The sequence below is a fragment of the Telopea speciosissima genome, chromosome 6 (genome assembly GCF_018873765.1).
Source record: "Telopea speciosissima isolate NSW1024214 ecotype Mountain lineage chromosome 6, Tspe_v1, whole genome shotgun sequence".
NCBI lineage: Eukaryota > Viridiplantae > Streptophyta > Magnoliopsida > Proteales > Proteaceae > Telopea > Telopea speciosissima.
In genome coordinates, this window is record NC_057921.1 from 50,729,167 (window position 1) to 50,749,272 (window position 20,106).

The 20,106-nt window shown below is 37.8% G+C and overlaps 2 protein-coding genes across 4 annotated transcripts; both read right to left on the minus strand.

Annotated features, from left to right (window-relative positions):
* Positions 1-2,588: 2,588 nt before the first annotated feature.
* LOC122666267 (stearoyl-[acyl-carrier-protein] 9-desaturase 6, chloroplastic-like) lies at positions 2,589-18,884 on the minus strand. Of its 3 annotated transcripts, XM_043862438.1 has the most exons (6): positions 18,284-18,884; positions 16,982-17,536; positions 14,495-14,498; positions 10,702-10,705; positions 3,235-3,280; positions 2,744-2,920 (listed from the first exon to the last, which is right to left on the minus strand). In XM_043862438.1, the coding sequence occupies exons 1-6, from the start codon at positions 18,824-18,826 to the stop codon at positions 2,879-2,881; spliced, it is 1,194 nt and encodes a 397-aa protein (XP_043718373.1). In that variant the 5' UTR covers positions 18,827-18,884; the 3' UTR covers positions 2,744-2,878. The 3 variants fall into 3 exon arrangements, with proteins under 3 accessions (XP_043718375.1, XP_043718373.1, XP_043718374.1); XM_043862440.1 differs by lacking the exons at positions 10,702-10,705; positions 14,495-14,498; positions 16,982-17,536; positions 18,284-18,884 and adding an exon at positions 3,695-3,839 and having other exon boundaries at positions 2,589-2,920; positions 3,235-3,552; XM_043862439.1 differs by lacking the exons at positions 2,744-2,920; positions 3,235-3,280; positions 10,702-10,705; positions 14,495-14,498 and having other exon boundaries at positions 16,958-17,536.
* LOC122666268 (non-specific lipid transfer protein GPI-anchored 31) lies at positions 14,736-15,405 on the minus strand. The gene is made up of 2 exons (XM_043862441.1): positions 15,013-15,405; positions 14,736-14,846 (listed from the first exon to the last, which is right to left on the minus strand). The coding sequence occupies exons 1-2, from the start codon at positions 15,395-15,397 to the stop codon at positions 14,830-14,832; spliced, it is 402 nt and encodes a 133-aa protein (XP_043718376.1). The 5' UTR covers positions 15,398-15,405; the 3' UTR covers positions 14,736-14,829.
* Positions 18,885-20,106: the final 1,222 nt, after the last annotated feature.

Below are 20,106 nucleotides of genomic sequence, written 5' to 3' on the forward strand. Positions count from 1 at the left end.
GGGTTTCAAAAAGCCCAGCCCAACCCGACCCTGTTGCAGCCCTAAATTGAATGGTTAGTTACTTGACCTTGTCCTTACTGGATTAGCAAGAATCATCAGCTTAAAATTGTCAACTTCTGAAAATTATTACATTGGTAATACCCTCTCAGCATCATTTGATCGAAATTAACGGAATCTTAATTAGTTCATGCCCCTCTGAACTCTGATTGGGTTACTGAACTGATTAAACTTTCCCATTCAATTCTAATGATCTGATAAAGCTAGGTTTACAGTATGAAGATAGAATCCTTACTGTGGAAAGAACTATATACTGAGGGACAAACCAGAAACTGCTAAAAACTTTAAGCGTATATGGATAAGATCTTAGAAGACAACAATCTAATCAGATCATCAGGACCTGAAACTCTTCCTTTGTGGAGAGAACATAAATATCAATTTTTTCACTTTTTCTTTGATTCAAGAATGACTTGTTTGTCACCGAAGACCCAACATTGGATTAATTGGTCAAGAAGAATTCCATTAATATGGTTTAGGCACTTGAGTAGTCCTTGAATCTCTCACTAGGATAATTGAATGAATGACAAATACCTGCTGTATGAGCTTTGCACACCATTTCTGTGGCTTGTCAACCACAAATGCAGAGAGACAATTGCCCTGGGTAGTTATAAGTCTTGTCCATAAGTCAGCTTATGGCTAATTGTGCGCCATTTTTACTAAATTAATTAACTATGGTACCATGCCATGCCAGTTGGATCTTCTAGAAGCTTTGGGTTTTGCCGAAAAATGGGCTCTTACAGGATGACATAGCATTTCACCAACATAATTTCACAGCACAGTTAACTCATTTCTTGCCAAGTCTTAGTCCAAGATTCAATTCTACTAACATGGTCACTCTAATGTTGGGGGTATGATGTTTTGTATTCCGTACCTTGCATTTGTGGGCTCATTCTGAAAGACCGTAAGTCCTGAAGCCTCAAGGTCTGGAGGAATTTGCCTACCTTGGGTGCTATCTTCGTTACTGGGGCCCTCGGCGAACCTGCAAATCCATGGCAAGGTGGCGACCCCTTCCCCCCCCCCACCCCCCACCATTTGTTTAAGGTTATATGTGTACGTGTTTTGGTAATATTGCTTATATAGGGTTTTGTTAAGAAAACAACACTCAGAATGGTGATTTGCAAAAGCAAATGCAAAGAAAAACAGAAGACACGCAGGCATATACAAGACAAGATTTACGTCATTCACCCCCAAGTAGGAAGGCTATATCCACGACCGAGCAATAGAATGATTTCACTACTTCTTTGAAGCAAAAAATACAAACCCTCAATTTCTCAAGGAGATGATAACATATAAGGAAACCCTAACCCCTAGAAAGTACAAAACTGCCCCTAGAGACCCAAGAGACCCACCCGGTCTAGTTCGGACCTGAACCAAACATTTGTCAAAATACATATCAAATCGAAGATCTCGACGAGCTCTACATGGGTCATTCTGGCGCTTTTCAAAGGTGAAACGGCCCGCCGAAGAATCACCACAACATTTTCTGGACTGAGATCAAGCTTCACCAATAACAGGTTTCACTATTTACTTGTATTAAGATGGTTTTCTTTGTAATCTAAGAAAAGTGTGAGGACAAGCGGCTGTAACCTATTCTTCATTGATAGTGAAGCAACTCTCATCTTGCCGTGGACATCGGCAATCTTGCCGAAGCACGTAAATCCTTTGGTGCATTGTGTGATTGTTGTTTGCAATTTCCATTCTTTTCTACATTGTTTTAGGTTCTCCCTTTTCTACATCTAAGAGGGCTAATTAATGGATGTTTCAACAACTAATTAGAGACCTAAAATTGTTAGACCTTTAGTACTTCAATCCGGCCTGCTTAAGATCTGACCATCTCTTTAAGCCATAAACCAAATAAAAATGTGCTAGAACTAGAAGTAATACCCAATGAAATATTAGAAATCAAATGACATGTGTGTCACTAATGAAACTATTTAACAAATAAATACAGTTGCATGAAGGCCATCACAGATACTATCAACTATGGTCTAATGTTCCTTTCACTTCCTAAAATATGCTTCTTTTACTTAAGACACCTACATGCAGTGTAGTCTAATTTTTACATTATCAACATGCTTGTCTTAAGTTTTCACTTGAAACAGCATGAAGAGATTGTACACTCACCACCTTTTTTTGAAAATCTTAACAATTTTTAACACCCCCCCCCCAACCCAAAAAAAAAAAACTGAAGCTCTCCATCTTCAGTAAAAAGTCCCACAATTTCCTAGAGAACCCTACAAAAAATTTCCATTTGTCTTCCAAAACTGAAGGATATGCCACTTGAAGTTACAGATAAGTGTATCATTCTAGGGTTTTAAAGGTTCAGGGAATGAAGGACATGCCACTTGAAGTTGTGGTGTAATAATAGACTAAATATCAGCTCTTGGATTGAGTAAAAGGATTATATACATACTTAATATGTATTGTTTTCCATGGATTCTTATTTAATGTACATGAAGCCATGTTACATTGTATCATTACAGATGCTAGCTAGAACTCCTTATGTCCATCTTTTCTCAAAATTCCATTTCTGTTTTCAGGCAAATTCTTGTCTTTGATTGCCATTACACATAAATATAATCAGCTCTATCTGAGTTCTAACAAGACAGAGAATCTAGGTGAAACTTGTTTGTATAAATTTCTTCTTTTACTGTGTTAGATTATCATTCAAGATACCAACTCTATGATGAGCTTCCAATTGACATGAAATCGATGAAAGGGATCGCCGTAGGCTCGTTCTCTTGTTCCTTACCTTTCTGTTCTACTTCTTCCTCATCCTTTCTTGCATTATCTGTCACCTCACTTCGATTAGAGTCCGTGTTTACATTAAGGAAATCGAAAAACTCAATCTGGTTGTTTCCATCTACAAGTTCATAAGTTCAATCAGAAGGAATCAAAATTAATACTCTAGCATAAAAAAAAAAAAAAAAACACAATAGAGGGCAGGCCATTGGTGCAACAGTAAAGGTTGCTCCAATTGTGACTGTTACGTGCTTAATGGGGTTCACTCTAGTGTATGGGCGCTAGATTGAATCAGCCTAGTATGTGATAGGTTAAAGAGCCTGATTTAAGGCCTTCCATCAACTTCGGAGCTTTTGGCATATCGATCAAGTACCTAACAGTACCCCCTTTTTTTTTAGCATAAAGAAATAATGAATTAAAATAGAAGAAGGTTACCTTCAAGCATATTAGGGCAGTAACAAGGAATCTGAGGATAGAACTCCTTTGGTAAAGACTTCCGTTGGTTAATCAAGGTTTGGGCGGCTTTCTTGGCATAAAATCTGGATCTCTCTCTGCATCTTCGAGCCATTATTACATGCCAATGATTCTTAACAGCGTTATCAGTTCGCCCCGGAAAGAGTCTTGCAATCACAGCCCATCTATTTCCATGGATCCTGTGAGATGTAAGAAGCCGCTCTTCTTCTTCCTCTGTAAAAGGGCTCCTATTGATCCTTGGGTCTAATTGATTAAACCATCTTAATCTACAGCTCTTCCCTGATTTATCATTTGTTAGATGAGGAGGTATTAATTAGTCCCCAAGATGAACAAATAAAAGAAGATAAGAAAATAAGAATTATAATAAAGAAAAAATTTGTATCTAACCCATATGATATCAAAGATTTCATCTGTTGTGCACCTGATCTTCCATGAAGCTTCTCAGCTATGGCGTTCCAGTTATGAGGTCCATATCGTTCCACCAATTCTCTGAGCTTATCATCTTCTGCAGGCCTCCAGTGGCCTCTTGTACACATTTGATATTCTTTGATGAAAGAACAACAATAATCAAAATTCAAACACTTTGAACTCCCAAGTAGAACAGAAGTGAAAGAAAGGAATAAAGAGATTAGAAGTTTATCTTATTATGGGCTGCCTCTCTCTCTCTCTCTCTGGTATTATTACTTTATAAGTTGGAATGAACCCAACAGAATCTCTGGAGAAGGGTTGTGTTTCCGTTAGAGAGAGAGAGAGAGAGAGAGAGTCAGGAAAGAGGTGCCTCAGCGATTGATGCAACGTCTAGGCTAACAAAGCCACTGTTATTATATATATATTAATAAAAGAGAGAGAGAGAGAGAGAGAGAAGTTGGTGGGGGTGAGTTTAGTTTTGCTTTCAACGTCTCTGCAAGTTTCTAACCTACAACGTCTACTTATAAACCAACTTCGTCTTCTTTTTTATTCTTGTTGGTCGAAAATAAGGGGATGAATTAATGTGTCTTTTCATACATACACATTGTTTAACGAAAAAAGGGACCCACATTAATTAGGAAAGCTGCTTTTATTTATGGAATCTTGGACCTGAACCTAAACCAAAACACTAGCCAGCCCTAGAGAAAATCTAACTAAGAAAAGGAAAGGAAAGGAAAGGATTAAAATAAGGGTAATTAAAGCTTACATTCTTCATAATTAATCTAGGGCTAATAAAAAAGATTACAATTAATTAATATATATATATATATATATAAATGTGGGTATTGTTGTTGGACTTTGTGATGTGTTTAATTAAGGGTTTCCTGTTTTGTTTGCCTTTCAGACCTAACTAAAAGAAATTATGTTAGAAGCTCAAGAGTGCACGTGGAGACTTGGATACAAAACTGCTGGGTTTAAGTCAACTTACGGCCTCTTCATGTTATGCTGGTGAAATGGTAGGTAGCTACCAAATGACCCTCTGATTAGGAACCTATACCCATAAATGCCCTTTCGTTATTATTTGTGAGGAAAATGTTATGTAGAATAGTCCCATATCGATCGATCGATCGATAAGGTTTTGGATGTGGGCATATATAATATTGGGTTCTCTTCCCTTGTAGACCTATTTATGAAGAAGAGTTCTTCCAATCATATTGTTGATGCTTTCATCGCTGTGGGACTATTGTATATACTATTACCCCACCCTCGGTCTACTCCAGATCAACCACCCTACTCTAGGATTCTACCCAGCAACAATAGCTTTTTCCTAGTAGCTCGCACTCTGGCACCAGATTGCCCCTCTCAAATAATCAACCGCAAAAAGACGGGTCAATGAAAGCACCAATGATACAATTGGAAGAACTCAAAGGACCAATGTGGGACTATTGTACATAACAGAGGAGGATTAAAAGGTTTCATAGATGAAGCTGTAATCTTCTTTTAGTTGTTCTTTGTTTTATTCTCAAAGTTATTTAATGTAGGGGTAAAAAAATAATGGAAATCTAATGTCTTGAAAACCTAAGGGTTCCTTCGCAAGGTTCACCCACAAAGGGTGAATCAGGGCTTAAGATCAGATCGAAAGGCTTAGTTGATGGACAACGGGTGAATATTCTAATATAATTTAGTTTGTGAAGGAGATGATCATTACAGAAAATGCGTTCCCACATATATGCTAGATATCTTCTCCTAGCATGTCCCAATAGACTGAAAGAACATTGCTAGGTAACCATCAGGACCTAATGCTTTTCATCCTCCAATTTGAAAGGCCGCCTATCCGTTTTGGACCTGGTGCTTTCTTTCCTCCTATTTGAAAGGCCACCTATCCGTTTTGGCAAGCTAGGGCGACATCTACCGGTAAGACCACGCCAGTCCACTATCGGGGAAGGTGTGAAGTGATCTCAAGAGATAGGCTTGGAGCTTAGAAGCTGGTATTGGGAGTTGCGACGCTTCAAAAGGAAACCTGGGAAAAGCTTAACCTCAACATACCAAGGTCTATGGCTGAATTCTCTAATTCCGATTGAGATATTTGTCCTACTTTTCATCCGGAGATTCCCTAGCTAGAAAGTGTTGTACAGTGAGTGATCTAACTTAAAGCATTAGTTTGCTAACATGCAAGAAGATTCAAACAATAACACTCAGAAAACACTTACAAAAAGAGGGATCAACAGTTCGAAAAAGCTATTTAATACAATATTTATGTTAAATGACAAGATTTATCCAACAATAAAAAAAACAGGGAAAAGAACACTGTGGTTGCATGGACTGCGCCTAGACACCATCCCTGAAATGACCCCTTGCCCTCTATAAAATGAAAAATCTTCTCTGATCGATGCCCCTACGTGTCCCCTCATGGGCCCATGTGCTAGTGCAGGGGCCATGCGACTAGGCATTGTTCTTCTTCCCTTAGAAAAATGTGTTATACGAATACAAGTTTTTTTCACTTGCCTTGTTTGAAACAAAAAAAATTTTTGTATAAAATTTCAATTCAAAAGTCAGAACAGTTAATCCTTGTGAAGTTTTTAAGTTTTTTAATCCAGTGTTTAGAGTATAATGCATAGATATAAGATTGTGTATATGATAACATATTTGGTTCCATTGTTGTTCCATAATTATTGTTTCTTTTTTTTTTTGGCAAGAAAGAACGCTGCCTGGTCGCGTGCGGCATGTGCCTACTGCAACTAGACACAGAGCCATACAAAATGACTATCGTACCCCATGAAAAGACAAAAATCCTTGAGACGCGGCAGTCAGGACCAGGTAGCATTCTTTCCCTTATTGTTTTATAGACAAAATCTCGAGAAGAATGGAGGGTGTTTTTTCTCCTCTAACATTGTTTTTATGTGGTCCATAGAGTGAGATTGATGGTGATTCCATTCTTCTCTAGCTTTTTTTTTTTGCTAAAAAAAATAGTCTCGGCAACATGGAGAGTAATTTCTCTTTTTAGCATTTTTTTATTGATAGATGTTCCATTCTTCTCTAGTGTTTTTTTTTTTTTTTTTTGTCCTAAATAAAAATTAGGCTCGACAATGTGGAGGATATTTGCTCCTCTAACTTTGTTTTTCTGTAGTCCATAGAATGAGATTGATGGGGATTCCATTATTCTCAATTTTTTTTTAATATTTTTGCCTTGGCAAGGTGTTTTTCTCGAGTTCCTAGAATTCAGATGGGGAGTTTTTGTTTTTTCTGAGAGAGAGAGAGAGAGATACTTTGGCTCTTAGGCACCTAAAAAACCTATTTTCATTGGAAACTCAGATGGTAGAGAGAGAGAGAGAGAGAGAGAGGGTAACTTAGAGTAGAGAAATTGTTTCTGATATTTTTGTCAACCTTAAGAAGACCAGTTTTAGTTTATATATAATTTTATAACTTATGGAACAGAATCTCTTTCAACTGTTGGCCTACCTTTCTCCTGACTTAAGAGAAATTGCTTGTAAAGAAAGCCAGAATTAGCCAGTCTTTCATCTTTCACCTCACCTCCCACTCCCACCATATATCTCCAAATTAAGTAAAACAGTTTCAACACTAAACTATTGTTACCCATAACTTTTTTACTTATATAGTCGTCCCTTTCTCCAAACTAACTCTCTCTCTCTCTCTCTCTCTCTCTCTCTCTCTCTTACATAGCCATTAATTTGTCTGTTATTTCTGTCTAAATTCTTCTTTATCTTCTGAGATCATAACTTATCTCTAATTTCTCATCTCTTACAGAAAGCCACTATGGATTCATCTGGAATCTCTTCATAAACCCCACTTGTGGGTTTACTTAATTATTTCTCCTAAAACTGAATCTTAATTATAATAAACTCATTATTTCATATCCAAACAATCAATCTATCAGGAATTTGAAATTGATCCTACAACCTTAAATGTTTCATTCAAGTATGAACCATTTTTCTTGACTGTTCACCTAGTCATACCTACTTTTTTCTTGTAACCTTAAGCATCCATTCTTTAACCTGATTAGAACCTCCAACAGTTTCTTAAAAACTACTTGATAAAAGCACTGTTTGATTAGTACCCATTTAAAGAATTTCTAAGAAAAACCTAAAACCTAAGTTTCCATTCATTAAAGTCAGGCAAGATGCTTCATTCTTCATAATTAACCTGAAAATTTCGTTAGAGATGATCCATGAGGATTTCCATTTTCGTATGAAACTTAGGTATGAGTTATTCACCTAACTATATAGGCTATAATAGCTCCTTCAATTTGGTGGTTTAATTTGGAGGGAATTAAACATTGAAGCTTCTTATTTCATACTCTAGCTAATGGCTTCTGCCGTTGAACTAAACTGTAAGAAACTCTTATCCGTTAGATTCTATTTTGTATATATATATATTTCTCTCGGAGGTTGTTTTTGTATAATCTCAAGGTTTAAAGCATGAGAGGTGGGTTTCTGTTTCCGGAAGATATCTAAACTTCCCAACTGAAAAACGGTCGAAAACCAACTTTTGAACCGTTGAAAGCTCATTCCAACGGTATACCTACCGTACCTAACTAATGTAGTAGTACTAGTATACTTCAAACCCTTTATGTTTTTTCTCCTTTAGTTTATTTAATTTACCTTAAATCATTTTATTGTGATTGGTTTTTTTAAGGGAAATTTTCACGTACTTCCCCGTAATTACAAAAACATTTGTCAGTTTTGAAAAATTATGCATGCCCCCTTATTTTTATAAAAAAAAATAATAAATGCAACCATCTTGTTAACTTGGGACTAACAACGTTAGAATTAAAAGGGGAATTGATCAAATTGCCCTCATCTTCTCCAAATCGTTTAGGGTTTGGAAAAAGAGAACACATCTCCTCAACCTGCAACTCATCTTTTCTAAATCGTGACATAATGACCAACAGAGGAATTACGTGATGGGTGCATTTGTAAACTTTTTACAAAAATAGAGGGACACGTGTAATTTTCCAAAACTGACAAGCGTTTTTGTAATTACATGATACCTCAGATAAGGGACGTGAAAATTTCCCTATTTAATATTCCTGCCCATGTTTTGACATATATACTTAGTTAATTATATAGTACTTCTCATATAAAAGCTAGCATATATTATGAAGTTCATGGTAAAGCTTATGAGGTTGTGGAAATTGAAGAAACTAGCTAGGAGAAGATATGGTCCTTGAGTGCAACTCACTTTAAGGGTTTTTGGTATTAGGTACAAGACAGGGATATGGATATCCTAGTTGATAAGGATACATTCCTTGGAATGTTTATTTATACTAACTTTGGTAGAATAGTAACACCTTTATATGGTGTATCCAACATTTATGAGGGGATCTTATTGGCCTTCTCTCCCATTATATCATTTGAGGAATATTATTTCATACAAGAAAGAGATTTTTCAAAGTTGCACCCTTCGAGCTCTTTACTGCTATGATGTTATGTCTTTGGTTTGAAGAACGCAGGAGCGATTTTTCAGAGATTCATAAACATGATGTTTTTCTTTCTTTGGTTTGACTAAAATTAATCTGGTTTTCTATTAAAAACCCGGTTTTTGTTTGTTTTCAATAATAAGCATTTATATGATGTATTATCATGTTAATTAGCCGGACTACTTGAAACGACTGTTGAAATCAATTCTAATGGAGATCATTTCTTTCGGCAAAAGTGTTGATTAGTACAAATAAATCGCGAGACCAAGAGGATTGAAATGATTTGTCGCAATCAGATTTGACCTAATGCATCCCATATATAATTGACAATGAACAATGCCTTTCCAAAATAAACTATTAAGGGAGAAAAGATGGAATTCTTAAGCATTACTCAAGGGAATGTTATGATTAGTAGGCAAAAGCTAGTGAATGCTGACTCTTTCCTACCCAATCGCATTTTTTTTAATATTAGAACTCGAATTATAATGAGAATCTAAATCAATGGTAGTACATAAAAATTGTAATTACATATATTATATGAGTGTAATTGAAGGAATAACCCTAAGATAGTCTACCTTTCTTTAGAGGGAATGATACTAAAACATTAAAAAGAAATGTCATAATCAACAAAAAAAAAAAAAATAAAAAAAAAAATGTAACAGATGGGAATTAACTTGAATTGATTGCTGGGAAAGATCTTCAGTTTTTTTCCTCTTTAGTGATTGTAATGAACACTCTTCACAGTCCTTAGAGCAACCACAAGTGGAGGAGTATTAGTTCATAGTTTATGCATGGATTACAAAAAAATACCTATAACTGAAATTGTTAATCTTAATGGATAGATTAAGAAACCTTTCACTCATTAGATAAATTATTAACTTCATCGTGTTCGGGTTTCTTGAGGCCTTAATTGGGCCCAACAAGGCCTTGGGTTGGTTAACAAAGGATTTCCCTGCTCGATTTGGGCATGGACTTTATGCCAATAGTCTGGGCCTTTAAATCCATTCTATACTTCTGATATATATATTGAATCTGGCCTGGCCCAGCCAAGTATATATATATATATATACTGATGGACTTGGATCCTCTGTAGCACGACATGGTGTGTAACGCACATCCAACGGCCCACAGTGCAAGACACATAACCCTTCCAATAGAGTTCCCACTGAATTCATTACCGATCCACTCTGTTAAAGACTTCATGGGAATATTTTCAACAAATCAGATGGCTTTGTACCAAGGCGCTACCACATTACTTTGCCGAAGAACCTCCCAAGTCCCAAGCCGACTTAGAAGGAAATGGACAGAAATGGATGGTTTCCACACCACTCTATCTGGAACCTCCAAGTTCAACCGAAGGATGGAGGGATGAACTAGTAGCCAAACCTGCATAAAATTTAAGTTGGGTGCAGATGGCAAGGGAACCCAATTATCATCATATACAATGGACTGAGCTATTACCAATATGTCCATGTTCGAATCGCACCATAATTGTTTAGAAAAATACCATGTGAATGCCAAGGATCCAAGCGCTCTTTACTATTCTAACCATTCCCAATGACATGCTCAATCAGAACCTCAACCTTGCTTTTGAGTTTCAATATTTTCAATGGATGTGACCCCTTACAGCACTGATTGATGAGCTACAAACGTCCAGTATAGGATACAAATCTATAATTCCACCCACCCTTCCAATCTTCTCTTCACTAACTCAAACGGGAGAGAATAGTCAGCCGCAACCAACTTACGAAAGAGCGAAGGCACTGTGTATCTAATAGGGAGGGCAGTTTCGTGAAAGCCAATCGAATATAGTAAAAACTATCGAACCTCAAGAGACACCCCACCGAAAATAATAAAAAAAAACTTAGAAGCATTCAGATGTAACCCAGAACTGAAGTGTGAAAGTCAATCTTCAACACTAAAGGAAAGTAATTCTTACAATAGAGAGAGTTGAGCTCAATTCCACCAACGGAAACAGATAAGGCTCAACCCTAGACCCCACCCCGAAGAACTTGTGAAAGAAAGTCACCATCTCCTCTTTGATTTGAGGGGGAGAAAAAGCTAAAAAATCTTCTTTATTGATCTCCGAAATGTGGCTAGCATTGGATATGTACAGAAGATATTGAAATCATCCTTAGAAAATAACAACTAGTTGGGGAGGGGGGAGGGGGCGGTGAAAGTAATCCATGTCCAAGGCTTAACAACAAAGGGTTTGCCTAACAAGCTTGGATTACAATAAACCCATCACCAATCTGCCATATCAAATTCTTCAAAAAATATTCTGTATATTACATAGCGGATAAAGAGTAACCCAAATTTAAGATCACTCTGGACAAGATCTATTGAATAATAGTACACTCATGTACACATTTTTTGTTTTTTTCTTGACAACAGTTCTGGCTTAGATCCTACAATAATTATCATCTGAAGGGGAAAAAAAATATTTTTTAAACTAAAGCAGAGCAACCCAATCGACTGTTCTTGCAATCCAGACCAGTCTCTGTCACTTCACCTCCGAACCATCCTTGAGGGACTCCGTTCAGCTGCTGCATCTCCTGCGAAAATACAAAAACAAAGATCTGAAAAACTCAAAAGGGGGAACCCAAACAAGTATACTATCACCTGATTTTTCTGCAGATTTAGAACGCCCACACTTCCATTTGTAAGGGATTTAAAGATGTAGAAAGAAAGGGAAAGGCAGGAAAAACTGGAAATCGTTGGTATGGGGGGACTGGGGAAGATTGACAGTTTCTATCAGAGTAAGAGATTGAATTCTCTTTTCTCATCCTCTCACTTTCCCAGCCTCTCATACCAGCAAATTCCAGAAGTTCCATCTCCCTTTCCCCTCTTTCCTTCTAAAGATGATTTATGGGCAAAACCCTAGAGATCATTGGTATGGGAGGGCTGGTCAAGAAAATTCCAAGGCTTCCACTAATAAGGGAAACAAAGGAAGAACATCGTTTCTCTTCTTGCCTACCATCCCTTCCTTGCCCTCCTCTTTGTCTGTCATTCTCAAAAGAACATTATATATTATGATGTGGAGGCGTATAGCGGCAGCTAGGGTTTGATAATGCACAAAGCTCTAGGGTTTCATCCTTAGTTTCCTGTAAAATTATATAAACACCCCTGAAATGCATGGAAAATTAGAGAGAGAGAGAGAGCGGAATCCAAAAGAGTCCTTTTGTATTAAAACTTGCCATAGATTTATTGTTTTTGGGTAAAAAGGAAGTGTGTGTGTGTTTATTTGCATTCCGCGGATTGAAAGGTTGGTAAACATTTTAGAGTTGGCGTGTGTGTTTTGATTTAAAAAAGATATGGCTTGCTTTTGTCTAGGGCTTTAATCTCACATTGGTTGGATTGTGTGTGTATGTGTTTTTATTTTCATTTTCCGACTTGAAAGTAAGGGTGTCAATTTGGGAACGGAATCGGAAACCGTCTCAATACCGTTCCGCTAAAATCCGATATTTGATTGTTCCATTAGTAAATGGGATGGTACTGGTATCTGATTTTGGTATCGAATGATAAATAGGATGGGACAGTTCTAGGATAGGATTTTCAACAGTACCAGTATCGAAATACCAATTAGGTACTGGATGGTATCGAAACTACTAGTACCGTTTAAAAATAAAGAGTACATAAGATCTTTTGTTTTTTTAAAAGAAAGGGTATAAGAATTACAACTCATTAGGATTTCACTAATTGCCTTTTAAATACGAAGAGGAACAACAGGACAACAGTCGTAGCTTGAAGTCTCTCTTCACAGAACCTGCTACAGTGCTACTCCCTCGTCCCTCGACCAACTACATCTACTAGGTTCTTCCTTTTTGCACTTCATACTTCAATTCGTACCATACTACCATGTGACAGGTGTGATAAATAGAGTTTTGTTTGGAAAAATCAAAGAGGAAACACAACGGGATCCTTCCATTTTGTAGGACTTCTCTAGATTTAAAAAAATGAGAAACTTATTACATGTGATCTTGGGGAATTTGAAGAAGTAAAACTATGATTTCATAATTTAAGTTGATTTGTAAAAAATAGTAGACAACTTAGATTTCATGATAGTGAAAAAATTCCACAACACTAATAAACCCGCCTTGTTAGAAACAATTAAACTTCTTCTCCTTTTTTCTACAGTATCTAGAACCGTTTAAGAACCGGTACCGTCCCATCCCACTAGTAATCGGGATTGGGATCTAGGTTTGGTCCCGTTAACTAAATAGGACGGTACTGGGATTGACACTTTTGGCACCGGTACCAGTACCATCCCGTCCCAAATACCAAGAACCGCCCCAATTGACACCCTTACTTGAAAGGTTGATTAACCCTCTGGAGCTGGTGTGTGCGCTTGACAAAAAAAAATTTTAATTCATTACAATTCGAAGAACTGGAATTAGGCCAAACTATGTATCAAGTCCATGAATCGAAATTGGGCCAAAGAGTGTGTCAAGTCAAACTAGAATCAAGCAGCCCAATTCTGATTCTGATTAATTCTGAGGTCCTTTTGGTGACAAACTAATCTGCGACCAAAAGGTTCACTTATTAACCATGCCTTCATCTACTCTTGTGTTAGGTGGCAACAGATGGGGTGACCCGCCGACCACCAAGCACAGCAGGACCTGGCATCTTGAATGGGTCAGCTTCATGGGTCAACCCCATGGGCCTGCCTTATATGAACACAGTAAAAGTAGGAGTAGGCATAGGCTTGTTTAAGTGAGCTCGGACCACCCTAGTCTGAGTTTTAAAGCATGGGCAAGCTTTGAAGTCCAACCCAGGATCAGGTTCAGACAGCAATTTGCAGCTGTGATGGATTTAAATTTCAGTGCCGTGGACACTGGGCCTGCTCAATGTCCTTTAGGCTATGTTTGGATACCAAGAAACAAAAATAAAAAATTCAAAAAAAACAAAAGAATTTGAGAAGAAAGATACACACATAAATCAATCACTACATCATTATGATTTTTGTCTTGTTATGGTTTCTCTTTTCTTTTTTTAGTAACATAGACTACTATCAACACACTAGACAGATGATTTTTAGACGCAATCATGATTAGCACTTGAAGAAAAGCTAATCCTGAGTTTTAAATTCTTGATGATCTTGGGTTTAATTCCGGAGCTCACTTAAGGCTGTGTTTGGTATGCATTCTTGGAATGCATTCTAAGTCGATTTCGCACTCTTTGATGATAAAAGCAACAATTTTGATCATCCGAAAATGTTAAATCAACCCAGAATGCATACCAGACACTGTCTTAATATGCAACCTAATCAAGCCTGGTCGGAATTTGTTAGATCATTTTTAAACATTTTTTCAAGGCCCATTATCAAGTCCTAGGTCTGGGCTTCAGCTTATAGTTTTTGGACCTGTATTAAGGGACAGGTCTCTCTCTCTCTCTCTCTCTCACATCCATCCTTGGTGGATTTCATTATCACCCACCAACAAAGGATGAAATTCCATCCTACATGAAATACCATAACATTTAATATACTAAGAGAGAGAGAGAGAGAGTAAATTCTTTTTTTCTAGTAGATAAAACGAGTACATAGAAATAAAAAGCACATAGCAACTTTATTTAACATTGATTCAAACCCCCCCCCCCCCCAACCACAAAAAAAAACAAAAAGGAAAACTTTATTTAACAAAACTATTTACATAATATTAGGGTTATAATCTTCTTCTCAGCAGCAGAACCGGATTCATTTGATGTCTTGCTCATGGAACAACATATTCTACAAAGACAAACAGTTAAGAGAAACAATTTAGAGAGTGTTAGAGCAACAAAACCTTATTAGTAACCTATTAGTACTAAGGACCCAATTAATGTGACAATAATAGAGAAAATTAATCTTCTCACATATGTAATTGTAAGGTGAGAGAGGGTATTTGGTTTCTTACTTCCACATTTCTTCCCTACTGGTCTGTTCTTGATGTTGCAACGTTTGGGAACAGTAATAGCAACCGCAAGGTTGATTCCAACTTGCTTTGCCAAGGGAGACAAGAAGACAGCACACAAACACTTTGGGGAGGCCTGGAGCAATGCTGCAACCTTAGTGCAACAAGCAGGAGGGACCGTAACTTTTGTACTTTTGGCAGCTGCAACACACGGGGCCAAGGTAGCAGCTGCGGAGCTAACCGGAGTTTTCCCACACTCACCGGCGGCATGTGTTCCTTGAATATTGTAAGCAAGTGAAGAAACTAGCAGCAGAAGCAAATTGGTCATGGTAGCTAGGGAAGAAGAAGTGTCAATGGTAGAGGCCATATTTTTTTTTGAAGGCTTCATCCAGTCTCAAAATAGGCTTAATTGGGCTTTGTTTGAAGCATGATCACTAAGAAGGAGCAAACCCATATCTTTATAATGATATGGTCTAAGTGGGGTGGTTGTGATTGTGGTTAATTAAGACGTGTATGGCTCCAAATGATGGTTCACAAGGTTAATGATTTCATCCATGCAAATAGATGAGAGGAGCACTGAAACAATGCCACCTAGTGCTGTGGGATCTTTCCACTACTCTTTGTTGCTTCACCCCCTTTTTTGGGTGCTCTGTGTACGTCAAAAAGTAGTGGGTAGGTGTCACTGTCTCGGGTCGGATCCACATTGCCCTGCAATATAACCCGAATCGTTTGGGGGTTTTGTTTTATAATTGATCACATTCTAAAGATGAGGCCAACATGTTATTTGCTTCCTAGTTTCATAAACCAACCCTTGTTCTCATTGATTAACTAATTAATGGAAAATTCTCAAATTTGGGTACTCAAGAGACTTAGTTCTAAAGGTCTAGAACCCTTATTAATGCCATGTGTTCAATGGCCAGGGCTTGTTTTCAGATCATTTGGACCTTTTTTTTATGGGTGTTTTCAAGGGGTATGTATCTCCCTAGCCTCTACAAATAGAGGAGATCGATCTCTAATTGTGTGTGTATTCAAGAAACTTACTGTACGTTGTTTTAAATTTTGTTTTGTCGAATCTTTTTAGAAAGTTTGTGTAAGTCTGAACACAACATTTTAAAATTCAAAAGGATACAATAAGAGAGTGCATTATCAATTGCAGAAGTCATGGGCTGTTTTATCTTGGACATCAATTCACACTACTTTTCTAGTTGCACCGTGGGGGACATCTATGGCTTTTAAGACAGCATCAAGTGACATGACTCAACCAACATTTGTCATTGGTTAAAGTACCAATTGCAACATCATCAAGTAATTCGCTGGCGAAAATCTCCTAACAAGGTATTGGATCGATTATTTAACTAGTGTTACAGATAAGTTTTGGATATCTTTTATATGTCATTATTGTTATTATGCAACACTTTATATACATGTGAAAGTTAAATTACCTAAAACTTATTATATTGATACATGATCATGGAGACAAGTTCTTAAAATTTTTCACAATTAAAGGTTATTTGTATATTATTTCATAGGAGGGAGAAGAGAGATAGACATAGGGAGGCGTTACCGTACGGTATATAGTAACTCAATCCTTTAGAGAATTAAAGATGTGTTTACCGACCAGCTTTCTTTAGTTGTTCATTCCTTTGTGAAGAGTAAAGATTGCAAGTATATGGTAATTGTTGATCTATATCTAACATTTTTTGGCCTTAGTTTTTTAAATTTAAAATGTAATGTTAATTATCAATTAATAGTAATTTAACTATAAAGACATAGCTTTATAGTTAGAATTTTATTAAACAAAACAAAACAAACCAAACCAAATGGAAATATATACAATGGAGGGACTTCCAGCTAGCCTAAACGACTCAAAACACTAGAAAATTAACCACCACTCACTCGAAACACCAAACACCAAACGAAGCCTTATCTATTCTAATACGTAATATATAGATAGAGAAGTCTAGATGGTAACTTCCTTGTTGAAGATCCAACTGAAACGAAAGGCCTGTGGCTTCATTTTGTGGGACCGCTCTTGAGCTATTTCGTTTAACTTTCGAACCCTTGGTCCCAACCCACACACGAAATCTTGGGCTTCCCGTCCAGCGCTATTCAGGCCTTGTAGTTTCTCTAGCTTCCACCGCCCGACCAGGAAATCCAATATGTCTGCATAGTCCGAGACTGTATATACACCGATTCTCTGTGCGACGGCACCTAAGTGATTAAACAGACGCGGGTCTTGACCATCGTACATCAAGTAGGCAGGCATTGTGATCTTCTTGCGCATCATATCGGCGATCCCCAGAATAGCATCAGAGGGGTCCATCTCTAGTAGTTTCTCTACCATCTTTATGTACGCTTTCTCATGCCTCTTCTCGTCTGCAGCGATCGTACCGCAGATACGTGCCAACACAGGATCTCCATGCTTCTTCGCCAAGCGGGCTGTGTTGCCATGTGCTATGGCCGTTGCCCGCTCTTGGAAGGACGTGTAGACAAATCCCAAGTACGGATTGTTCTCTGTTCCTGTGTCCTGTTCAAATTATCATTATACATATATATATATATATATTTTTCAGTTGAGTCCAATTCTCTATCGAATATCAATTCCTAAAACAATGTTCATAACCAACCACGGTTACACAAAAAATAAAGCCCTTTAATATTTTATCATAGTTCCGTTGGACACTTGTGTTTTTTTCAGAAGGGGAAATTGCATAGATCTATGAGATTTTTTTTTTGGTAGAACTAGATCTATGAGATAAGGAGATAAATAAAAGAAGTTTGATGTTGTAATGTTTTTTTCTTATCTCATATATCTAGAAAATTATCAATTTTAAATGATGGTGAGGTGGACGGAATGAGATAGTCTCAATCCGAAAAAATTTGTTGGTAACCGAGCTCACAATCAAAGAAATGGAATAATTCAATTTCACTTTTTGGTTTACAAGTACCCTTCTAGGTTTTGGTATTTTTCAAAATACCTTTCTAGATTGCCTTACGTGGTGTAGTGTAATGGAAATAGTTAATTAAAGATTATGCATGCATTGATATTGCAATTACATCTTGCAAGCACAAAGGGAAAGGGGAAGAATTTTTATCCTCTCAAGTGACTATCTAGTGCATCGAATGGTGCACATCATTTGTACATTAGTTTTTATCTTCCCAAGTACAGTGGCCACCACACTTGGCATTGCCCCACACCACCGCGAGGATAAAAATCCAAAGGGAAAGGGGAAGGGGAAGTAAATTAATTGCTTGTGAGTACACAAATACTCACCATGCCGCCGGCAATAAGATACTGGATAGTACGTTGGATCATAGGCATATTGACGCGTCCGGAAAGGTACAAATATGTGTTGAGCAAATCGCCATGCCGGTTCTCTTCTGCAGTCCAACCACGGTTCCAGACAGCCCAAGGGTCTAGGCTCGCTCCGGTCTGGTCATTAACCCCGTCAAGCCGGTTCACAAAAGACTGGTACGTGGGCAGAGCCTCTTCGGTGATCATGTCACCCACCAACACCACCAAATACTCGTCCGGTAATTCTGACGTCCGTTCACGTAACTCCTTCACCTGCTCGAGGAATGAATCTGACGACAAGGAAGAGTTGGGCAAGAAATCATGCGGCTGCCAACTTTGTTCCACCGGTTTTAGCATCGGAAGGATCGTTTCCTCCGCCCACCCACTAAGTGACTTGAACACCTCTTTCTTCTCTGGTGGCATTGAGTGCGTAATGGACGGACCTGGTGGTGCTGGCCGCGATTGAGGTGGCGCCACTTTGGCCAACATTGATTGTCGCCGGAGTTTGAAATTATAATGCATCTGGTTTCGGTTGTTTCTGAGGAAGGAATGGTTTTGTGCGTGGCAAAGAGTGTTGGAATATTGCAACATAATTGATGACTCTTTGGCTTTGTCTAGCCGTCGCTGGTGAAACAAGAAGAGATGAGAGAGACTTGGGAGGAGAATCCTCTATTTATAAGAAGAGTTTGCGTTGGTCTTCTTCTTACTATTATGTATTTGATATTCCTATTGGTAAAATCTCCAGGATCTCGCCGTACACCAGAATTTACAAACCACATTCATGGTTTGAGGTATCAGTATCGGATCGCCCGATATGGCCGATACTACACAGTTTTGAAGGTGACTGATACCGATACCGATACCTAGTCTATACTATATCGGTGGAACGGTATGGTCAAGCGGTAAATAAATAAATCCATTTTAAAGGAAACCCAGGTGTAAACTTGTCCGATATAGCTGATCCATACCGATACCATATCAGTATCGTATCGATTTTGAAGAAGACTCTTGCAGTTCCTTGTATGTCGTAGTTTCCTAGTCCCTCTAATAATAAGGTGGGGGTGGGGGGGGGGGGGGGGGGGGAAGTAAACCCCACCCAGGCAAAGTATTCGGGCAGGGGTAGGGTGGTCATTGCACCCCCTGTTAGGGGGACTGAGGAATTGGACCAGATTGGGCAAGAGTTGGAAGGTCCAACAAAAATAAAGGGGGTTTGGGTCATTTCATAAGGGGCCCGCCTGTGAAATGACCCAAACACCCCAGTTACTACTTGCGTAACATGAATTATTGAGGACACATCTGGTAACGTTTATATTGTAGTAATTCTGTCTTTTCCAATTGTTTCTGTCCTTCCCAAAAATTGCTACAATGCTATGTACAAATTCCTTAACACCCTCTTCAAATGATTAAGAGTGGGATTCCCACATCCACAATCCCACCGACATTTATCTTTTTAATTATGACCATGTGTTCCTATATTGATTCTAATGTGCAGATATTTTTTTTTTTACATTGCTTGTGTAAGAAACCCTCTCCTCTCCTGATTGATTGATAACCAATTTTCTTTCCAACCAATTTGCTTATTTTTAATATGTATGTCTCTCATGTTACCCAACCAAAAAAAATGTCTTTTTGTGATTATTTTTTCTTTGTCGAAGCCAAATTATTTTGTTTCATAGTATTTGTTCTTATGCACCTAGTTAATTTGTTTCAATACAAAAATGGATCGACATCGCAAAGAGCATTTCTATTGTGTTTTTTACTCCACGCAATTGAAGAACGTCAAATGAAAAAGATCCTGTCAA

Coding starts and splice junctions, on each gene's coding strand:
- LOC122666268 (XM_043862441.1), bottom strand. CDS start 15,397: ATGAAGCCTTCAAAAAAAAATATGGCCTCTACCATTGACACTTCTTCT.
- LOC122666267 (XM_043862438.1), bottom strand. CDS start 18,826: ATGCATTATAATTTCAAACTCCGGCGACAATCAATGTTGGCCAAAGTG. Junction 17,537..18,283: donor ATCTTATTGCCGGCGGCATG/GTGAGTATTTGT, acceptor TAATTTGAACAG/GACACAGGAACAGAGAACAA. Junction 2,921..3,234: donor CTGCCCTAATATGCTTGAAG/GTAACCTTCTTC, acceptor ATGAACTTGTAG/ATGGAAACAACCAGATTGAG.